This window comes from Amia ocellicauda, chromosome 3 (genome assembly GCF_036373705.1).
Source record: "Amia ocellicauda isolate fAmiCal2 chromosome 3, fAmiCal2.hap1, whole genome shotgun sequence".
NCBI lineage: Eukaryota > Metazoa > Chordata > Actinopteri > Amiiformes > Amiidae > Amia > Amia ocellicauda.
This window is the reverse complement of record NC_089852.1, coordinates 52,072,182-52,082,215: the sequence shown is the minus strand read 5'-3', so window position 1 is coordinate 52,082,215 and position 10,034 is coordinate 52,072,182. Positions and strand designations below refer to the sequence as shown.

General features: G+C 39.0%; 1 protein-coding gene across 1 annotated transcript in view; it reads right to left on the bottom strand.

Moving 5' to 3' along the window:
• Positions 1-222: 222 nt before the first annotated feature.
• The window catches only part of LOC136746976 (LHFPL tetraspan subfamily member 6 protein), a 105,996-nt gene continuing 96,184 nt past the window's right edge, over positions 223-10,034 (bottom strand). Inside the window, exons 3-4 of the mRNA XM_066699904.1 lie at positions 5,334-5,432; positions 223-1,157 (exon numbers count right to left, since the gene is read on the bottom strand). Of these exons, the coding sequence (XP_066556001.1) occupies positions 1,039-1,157; positions 5,334-5,432 (218 nt within the window). The 3' untranslated portion in view covers positions 223-1,038. The remainder of the gene's footprint in view (positions 1,158-5,333; positions 5,433-10,034) is intronic.

The window sequence follows — 10,034 nt, the reverse complement described above, 5'->3', positions numbered from 1 at the left end:
AAACACTTCTTTCAATTCCCCTTCTAAAATGATGACCTCCAATGGCAAAACATGGCCATGATTTAAAAAATGACCTTTAGAGCCTTCTAAAATAAACATTTGCAACCAAAAGAGTCTTAAATAAACATTGAAAAAAAAAAAATGAACATTTGGCATGCTACCATATAGTCTTAACAGTAACGAGGAGAGATATTCAAGAGGACAATAAAATACAAACCCAGCTGAAATGCACTGTATTTATTTACAAACTTGGTCAAATAAAAACATTCAATTTTTTTGTGTTTATACAAAAGAAGTGTATGCTAATAATATATAGTACAATATACATCATCATAACCCACACGGGCACCTAACATACAGTATTGACAGACAGAAAAAAAAAAGAACAGAACTAACTGATTAGCACTCTTTTTAGACCTAAAAGGCCTAACTTAATATATACTGGTAACTGTACTTTGAAATTATTGCAATTTTTTTATAAAGTTATTAAGGCAAGCACAGACCTAACATTAAAAAAAATATATATATATAGAAAAGAGTAAAAACACTTTATATTACGGTGTCATTAATAAATGATTGGTAAATAGTTTATAAAACAGTTATGTGTTATTAATTAATATATTATTAATTATTAATGATACCATAATATAAAGTGTTACCAAGAAAATAAATACTTCACAATTTACAATGAAACAGTGATGTGGATATTATTCTTTTATGTTTATTTTATCAAGGCGTGCTGTTACTGGACGACCACAGAAACAGAAGAAACTAATTAAAACTGGAGTAGCTATACAATAATATGAAAGAGATATTGGTCCTTTAAAATGCTTGTTTTTAAGAAGATGCTATTACACTGTGCGCAAAACTGTATTTATAACACAGGCTTCAGTCCTGTCAAGCTTTTATTGCGGCCTGGATTGGTACAAAGTCTGTTTGACCATTTGTTGTGTGTCATATTGGCACTGTTAGAAAGACCCTTTGCTTTTGCCAAACTGACTGTTCAGCAAACACTCCTGGCTGTTCTGACTTTAGTCTCTAGTATGGATACTGCTTCTGTTTCTTCCCTGCAAAACAGGCCAACCAGGTGCAGAGTAACATTGCTGCTGCGGCCCCACCACCCGTGCAGTAGTAAGCCCAGCCAATCTCGCACGAACCTGAGCAGAAACAAAGAAATAACATTAGCACCTCACAGAAACTGTTGGCATTTGATTCTGGTTTTCTCTCTGTATTCCAAAAACAACAGTTAACAGTCATACAGGTATTTTAATACATGAATCATTAATAAATGCCCACCTCCCTCCCCACACAATGTTTTGTAGTTTTCAGACAACAATAAATACATTAGAAATATATTTTTTGCATATATATTTATCTGGGAAATAATGGCATTCTTGCATAAAGTTATCATTCAACGAAGGTAACACACAATGAACGTATGTGACATTGTCTTTTAACAAATCTCAAGACATATACAGTTGATTGCTGCATAACTAGTGGTCCTGTAAACAATACACAAAGATAAACCCATGTAAAGCTGTTTGCATTTGCATTGGCATGCTTTTGTATTTGTCAGGTAATGGATATAAAAAACTAAAAAATTGTATTTTGAGTGTTAACACATTTTCGTTTTTAAGTAGAGGACACCATACCAAGGCAGTAAAAATATTCTCTAGCATAAAAAAACAAACAAATGTGATTTAAAAAATATTATTATTTAACATTTTTAGCATTCATTACTGCCCATGTGTAAAAGACAGAACATAGAGAAGGGAGAAAGCAATATCCTAAATAATTGTGACTTGACTTAGCATTACCTAAAATGTTTCCATTGGTGTCTGTTATTTCTTTCTATTTTAGCTATTTCAACCACCTTTGAAGATGCACTATATATGTATAACATACACATACACCGATCAGCCATAACACTATGACCACTGACAGGTGAAGTGGATAACACCGATAATTTTGTTATCATGGCGCCTTTCAGTGGGTGGGATATATTAGGCAGCAAGTGAACATTTTGTCCTCAAAATTGATGTGTTAGAAGCAGGAAAAATGGGCAAGCGTAAGGATCTGAGCGACTTTGACAAGGGCCAAATTGTGATGGCTAGATCACTGTGTCAGAGCATCTCCAAAACTGCAGCTCTTGTGGGGTGTTCCCGGTCTGCAGTGGTCAGTACCTATCAAAAGTGGTCCAAGGAAGGAAAAGCGGTGAACTGGCGTCATGGGCGGCTAAGGCTCATTGATGCACGTGGGGAGCGAAAGCTGGCCTGTGTGGTCTGATCCAATAGACGAGCTGCTGTAGCTCAAATTGCTGAAAAAGTTAATGCTGGTTCTGATAGAAAGGTGTCAGAACACACAGTGCATCGCAGTTTGTTGAGTATGGGGCTGTGTAACTGCAGACCAGTCAGGGTGCCCATGCTGACCCCTGTCCACTGCCGAAAGCACCTGCAATGGGCACGTGAACATCAGAACTGGACCACGGAGCAATGGAAGAAGGTGGCCTGGTCTGATGAATCACGAGTTCAAGGTGTTGACTTGGCCTCCAAATTCCCCAGATCTCAATCCAATCGAGCATCTGTGGGATGTGCTGGACAAACAAGTCCGATCCATGGAGGCCCCACCTCGGAACTTACGGGACTTTAAGGATCTGCTGCTAACGTCTTGGTGCCAGATACCACAGCACAGCTTCAGAGGTCTAGTGGAGTCCATGCCTCAATGGGTCAGGGCTGTTTTGGTGGCAAAAGGGGGACCTACACAATATTAGGCAGGTGGTCATAATGTTATGGCTGATTGGTGTATAGATTATAATTAGTGTTGGGGCAAAGCCTCCCTCTTCTGCTAATCACCAGCTATAAAAATATCTGTTTTTCTGAAGGGGCCCAGCTGTACAGTAAAATGTAGTCCCAGCATTGATAACATTGCATGGTGATGATAGAGCTGGGAGAGGTTAAAGGAGAGGCAGCACAGGTAAAGGATTAGAGAAGCATAAAGATGTCAGACAGGATTGTCCGAATTCTGTGATTTCTGTTTGGTTCCGCATTATATTTGTTGTGCATATGTAGAACATTGTATGTTATTTAAATCTTCCTGAATAAAGGAATCTGCTAAATAACATAAGTAATAATAATAATAATCATCATCATCATCATAATCATAATACTTGGTACACATATCAAAAATCCTTTACCTATGACTACACTAATGCAATACTACAGTGGTACATATGTTGATTTACTGGGAAAATGGAGCCACTCTTATACCTTGCAGCAGTACAGCAGCAGTGACATTTCTTATTTAATTTTGTTTGATAAAACATCACAGATTACTCACCAAGCTACTCTGTCTGAAGAAACCAAGTGTTTCCTAAACAACCATTACTTGGATAGCCTAATGTTTCCAATGGAGTTCATTATAAACATGTCAATCACCGATGTATAAGAAACTGTCCAACTTTGTCTCAGTACACAGCGTCTGATTAAAATGAATAATCTTGTGTTAGTCAGTTTGAGCTCAGCTGGCTATGATATTTTCATAAGCCACCTTGGTTATTTTAGTTGTATTGTTTATTTTCCGAGCTCTCAAACCATAGTGTGCCATGGAATCGTTTTATACTATTACAGCTGTACCACTGAAGTAAATTAAAAACAAAACAGCTAATTTATATACAGAACATATATAGCTTCTAATGAGGAGTCACTTTCACTGAGAAGAAATATTATTCAGTTAATTATTTTCCACCTCTGGCATGTTGGAATGCCTAAACAGATAACAGTCCCTTCATTACCACAGCACAAACATAATGACAGCTGAGTCACAGTTTGTGATTAAGAATGCAGAACTGGACTTTAACCTTTATGTCCTTTATTTAATTTTAACTATCCTGTAAAACATCAGTTGGACAACAGTGGGTGTATTGCAACTAGTGCAGAACAAAAGGATTATTCAACCTTTTGGATGGCATGTAAAGACATGGACTGAGGTGAATGACACTAAAAATTGCAGGATAAGCTCCAGGAGTGTGTGTTGATTAATCAGCACTGTGGGCAGAAATTAAACTGATTCTTCTGGCGAGAGAAGACAGGGCCTCTCCTGGCCCAGAATGAAATTGTCGAATTATGGTTTTATGTAACACTGCTTGTAGGCCTTACAGGAAATATGTTGATGGAGTAAAGTACAGAGAACATTTCCACAAGATCTACTGCAGTGGTAACAAACACAGTGTTTAAGGCTCGGTTGTTATTGTTATTTAAGATTGCTTAAGGGAGTCTAGTACCTAATTTCAAAGATGACTGTAAGGTACACATTTAACATGTTTAATTTGTTGATTTATTTCCCAATTCTATGCATGTACATGATTATCAGTAATCTTCTTTTTCATCATATCACATTCTTCTATCTGCCCGTGTTTGCATTACCAAGGATGAATTTTCCCTGAATCTAAAACAAACAAACTCACACAGTAGAATAATTTGTCTCTGGGACTTTACATAAACCTTTTTTTGTAAGCTTAGGTATGTATTCTCAATTTACTTCAGTGTTGTTTGTTAATGTGTCAAAATGAGAAATAGCAATATCAGAATGTTGCAGTTCAGTGATGAAAACAGTAGTGATTTGTTTCTGCTGTTTGAGAGGAGTATAAATAAGAAAACAAATCAAACACAATAAAAGCTAAAATGTAACTAATTTCTAGCAAAGCTGTGACAATCGTGGATTGCTAATGCACAGCAAGAAGCACGAGTCTGCAGCGAGTTCCGCATGCAGACAAAACTGCAAATGTAAAAATGAAATTGTATGAGCGCAAAAAATTCAGTTTTACACATTTCTGCCCTCTTGAATTTTGACAGTGAATTCACTCCATACTTTTTACACAAATGTCAGATGGGAGTTCCATGTGAATGGAAAAAAGAGGCAGGGTGTCTGTGCACTGGACTGGTTAGAGCAGGCAGAAGTGCACAGCATCCTATTGGCAGCTTTGTTAGACAAATCATGAGTTCCCCAGAATACAGCCATGTTATAAAGGACTAATTTAATAAATGCATATAATGAAGTTTGGACATTGCTAGTGCTAGTGCGCATGTGAGGACCCCTGTGGCGGCTGAAAGTTGATCCTGATCAAATGGCAGTGTAAACACAACACAACTGATTGTGATCAAATGTTCCTGATTCACTTGATCCAGATCAGAAATGGCAGTGTAAATGCGCTTTACAACATGCTTGGGTAGTTGACTCCTTTGTATTGCGCTCTTATTCATTTGGTGCTTAAAAGGCTTTGTTTTGTATTTGTACATCAATACCAAGGAGAAGCAGTAGTGTGTCCGGCCTCTTACCCAGCTCAAATTGGTCGGAACTGTTGCTGCAGGTCTGTCGCACCTCCTCACTGTCCCAGCCCAGAGGGTACAGTGCACAACCGGAACCAATCAGCAAACCTGTACATATACAGAAGAGAAACACATCAGCAGCTGCTCAGGAGGGCAGAAATATCAAGGACTTAAATATCATGGACTTACAAATCAAATTTTGGAGAAAATAAAAAAGCAGTTGGAGCCCCCACAAATGAATTAAAACAAACATTTGCACACTCTGTAGTATGGCCACAATTCATACATATTGATATGTCTTACACTGATGGCATCCTTATTGGGGGTATCCATTGACATCCATTGGACACTGCATTCATTCATGAACCTCAAGTTTAAACTAAAACATTTAATCAGTCAACAATACTGTTCTCCAAGGTCTAAATACTGCAACAGATATTAGTTGATGATAGCTAAAATTTGATCGGCTTGTTACAGCCATATAGTTGAATACAGCAACTTGCCCTGGAGAAACCTCTGAGTGAATGGTACCAAGGTTATGTTAACCATAATTTTCTTCAGACAGTTGACTTTTTGACAAAGTCGAAATGGCGGACAAGCCATATGACGGTAAATGCACATCATCACTTAACTTTGTGTACCAATTTCTTACATCTGTGCAATAAAATAAGTTTTTGGGGCCAAAGATTTGGACAATTCTCCAAAATGCAACCATGTGACCTATCAGTACACATAGTGCTCTACCAATTAATGAAAATGTGTGAGGTTTTGCCCATGAATTTTCATTGGTCCAGGTTTCCAACTTTGGATTCATGAAAAGATGATCAATCCAATGGCAAATTTCAGCTCAATTGGTCCAGCAGTTTTTGAAAGGATTTAAATGTTATTATTATTTTTTCCTGAAAATGTAAATTCCAAAATGATGGCCAACCATGTTTCATGGTTTTTATGGTAAGGTGGCATGTCTTTGGTACATGTAAGAGACATAAAGTTTGAATTCAATAGGGGCTACACTCACCCAAATATGTTTCGGGGGTTGAAAATAGGATTTTGACTAAATTGCTAGCAGATGGAAAAACAACCATGGTAATTAGGAGTTTCCTTCCTTTGCTTTATTGGCAACTTTTGTAAGTAATTACATATTTTGTAGGCTTTGCAAAAGAAAAACAAGCTTCCAGATATTCTGGTTTGGAAGTCTAAACATAAGACTGAGATTATCATATGGCTAGGTTCATTCTGACTGCATGAAAAGGACATCTATCTTTGAAATGCACTAACTTGGCCCAAACCCTAGTCACTACCTTCAGTCACTACCAAACCATAGTCACTAACTTCAGCTAACAATTTTGTTTAAATGGTTGGCCAACCTTTACCGAATTCCAGGCTTGGAACTGATTTCTATAGATACAGTGCTGCAGTTTCAAGTTCAGTTTTCTGATCTTCTAAACTCAAAAGATTATTCTGTTGTTGCAATGCACAGTAATGATTTTTTTTTTCTTAAGAAAGAATTATGTTTTGTTGATACTGTTACACAACAAGAATACATGACCCACCTATCAGAACCAAATGGTCAATAGTGAGGTGTTTCAGATAGTAATGTGAAATTCCAAAGATTGGATGGCAATTAAGCTTGACATTTGTTTTAAGGCTGCAGATAGGTGAGTGTAGAAAAATGGGGTTTTGAATGAGAGTTGCAAATTAAATCTACAATTCTCATGTCACTGTAATTTGTCTCTCTGGGAAATAGTTACTGCTGTTAATGTACCACTCAATGTAGATAGATTGACAGGAATCTCTGACAACAAGAAAGGGGTGGTTCTTGTGACACTGTTTATAAAAAAATGTATTTTGTACTTAATACAAAATAAAAAAGATGTGAAATCTCAGATTCGTGTGGTCCCTGAAAAACATCTGTGGACTCTTATTGGTTATAGCTATAGTTATATGACCAGCTTCTTACATCTGCCTTCTTGTCAATCCATAATCAGGAATGTGCTTAAATGTGTGACATAATGGCTGACATTTCTGTAGGCGTGCTGTTAATCTGTTAACACTGATGCAAACTCCCACACCCGTGTAACAGCACATTTAAATAAACTCCAAACAAAATGCCAGTATACATATGAATATTAAATTTGTGATGTAAATGAGAGATTTCTTTGTTAGTAGCTCCTAACAGCTGCCAGTAATCTCCATCTGCATCCATTAGTTTATGATAAGCCCTCGGAGGACATTGCTCAAAGCTGCCTCGGGGTTGGCGCACAGTTAAACCATTATTGAGCTTTATCTGTGTTATGAGTGCACAGAGATAACGATACTGTTGTGTTCCTGCCAGCTTCGGCACTCGAGACTAATAATTCACTCACTGACGAACGTTGGTTTCTGGAAAGTGCCCAGAAGGTCTATTGGTAAGTGGCTTTACTGACACATTAGACTAATCCTTTTCAATTGACTTCTCCTCCACTGCTATCTTCCGCAAGCATAAGAAATGAGGGCAGATAACAAGGACTGTTGGAATAGATTATTTGAGTCACATGCTCCATTATTAAATCCAGATAAATCAGGCAATTAATCCAGTGCCAATATGCAGGCTGGTACTACATTCTAAGATGTGCATCGGTACATTCGGTGAAATAGGTCTCCCTGACCTCTTATTCGTGTAGAGTAGCTCAGCTCAGACCCGCCGAATTGTGGTCAGAAATAGTAATACAATAGTAATGCGCTGAACAAGCAGGAACCGAGTACGTGGTGGAACCCCCCCACCCCCCACTGCACTTGTGTGGGACTCTTTGGTGCCATATGGTGCTTCTTCCAGGTTCTCACCCCCTAATATTGTGAGGAATTTTTTATCCTCTTTATCTTGCTCCTCTGGCCATGGCTCTTCCTCGCCGTCGACTTTTTCCTATGTGTCGACTTCTTCATCCTCCCACTCCAGCTCCAGCACTTCAAGCCACTCCTCTTCCGTGTCATTGTCACCCATGGTCTCTTCATCCTGGTCTTTTCCTGGTAGCGGCATTGCATCTAGTGCTTCTGGCCATTCCACTTCCACTTCTTCCTCTGAATCAAGCTCTAGCGGCTCCTCCTCCCCCCATGCAGCCTCTGAGGAGATCAGCACAGGGAATGTCACTGGCTTCTCCCTCTTCTCGGGCTGCTGTAGCAGGTCTTCACTTACCAGCTGGGGGTTATGTCACTGTCTCCTCCTTCTCTGACGCGTGGAGCATCAGTGGGGAGGAGCAGAAGGCTGCAGTGGATGCTTCTGAGAGTCTCCTGCTGTGCAGCCTGGTTTGCCTTCGTCGTGGCCTTCAAGTGCTAAGCAGATCCTCCAGGGACAAAATTTGTATTATTTCATCAGTGTTTTCTTCTTTTAGTGTCCTTAAACTACAACGCCTGCCTGCATTCTCCACCAGATGTGACAGTGTTGAGGGTAGATCCAGCAGATCTCAGGTATGGTTTAAGGAACACTGAGGCAGGGAAGTATGGTGAAATAAGTGGAAGTACAATCCAGTGAGCAAGTACTCAGAACAAAAGGACAAACCAAAAACCAAAACAAACCCCTAGCTTCTTATTGAGCCTTACTAAATACTAAATCCCTCTCTATAACTAATTATAAATACAAAATGCTCACAAAACAGCAACAAGTCCAGTGTCCGTAATCCAAAGTCGTAATGGTAATTCATGCAAAGTCCCATTTCCTTTCTTTTCTATCTCACTCACTCTCAGTTTTTCCAATCCACACACTCTCAGGCTCGCCTCCTGCCTACCCAACAACAGGAAGTCAGTCAATTCCCTGTTTTATAGATGCCAGTCACGGTGGGAATACTGAGTCAGCTGTTCCGTCAGTATCTCCCCTTCCCCCAGGGTCTGGGGAGGCACAGGGCAGCTTGGGCGGATCTTCAATGTGCCGCCCAGTATGGTGTCACAATTTCTTAAAGCTCCATTGTCTGACTGACTAATACCCCTTTTTCACTGGCCACGTTTAGGTGCATCTCAGCATGGCTGGGCTTTAACCGTACACCTAAACTTTGCTGCCAGTGCTTTCATTCATTTTCGTTAGGTACAGCTGTCCTAGGAAGTGAATGTGAGACACGAAAGGTCAAAACGCATTTTAGGACACTCAGCATTCTGGGATTTAGTGTTAAAAAAATGGAGGCTGAAATACCTAAAACATTAAAGTGCAATAAACTTTGGACTGACAAGTTTTTACAATATCTAACAGATAGTTTTATAGGGTGACCTGATATTTAAAAGTAAAAACCGGGACATATTGAAAAAGTATTTATAAAACAAATTACATCACTTAAAAATATGAAAGAAAGAAAGTTTACAAATGAGAGGAGGCCATTCGACCCATCATGCTCGCGTGGTGTCCATCAATAACTAAGTGATCCAAGTATCACATACACTCTATTTTTGAATGTTACTTCTTCCAGTTCTATTCCCCCCATAGTGTGGGCATTATAGTGGACATTTTTGTTACCTGCACATAATACCTTGCACTTGTCCACATTGAACTTCATCTGCCAGGTGTCGGCCCACACCTGAATATTATCTCAGTTCCTTTGAATAGCCTGTGCTGCTGAGATTGTATCTGCTGATCCACTGATTTTAGTATCATCTGCAAATTTGACAAGTTTGCTAACTATCCCAGAGTCCAGGTCATTAATATGGATTAAAAAAAGCAAAGGCCCTAATACTGATCCCTGTGGAACT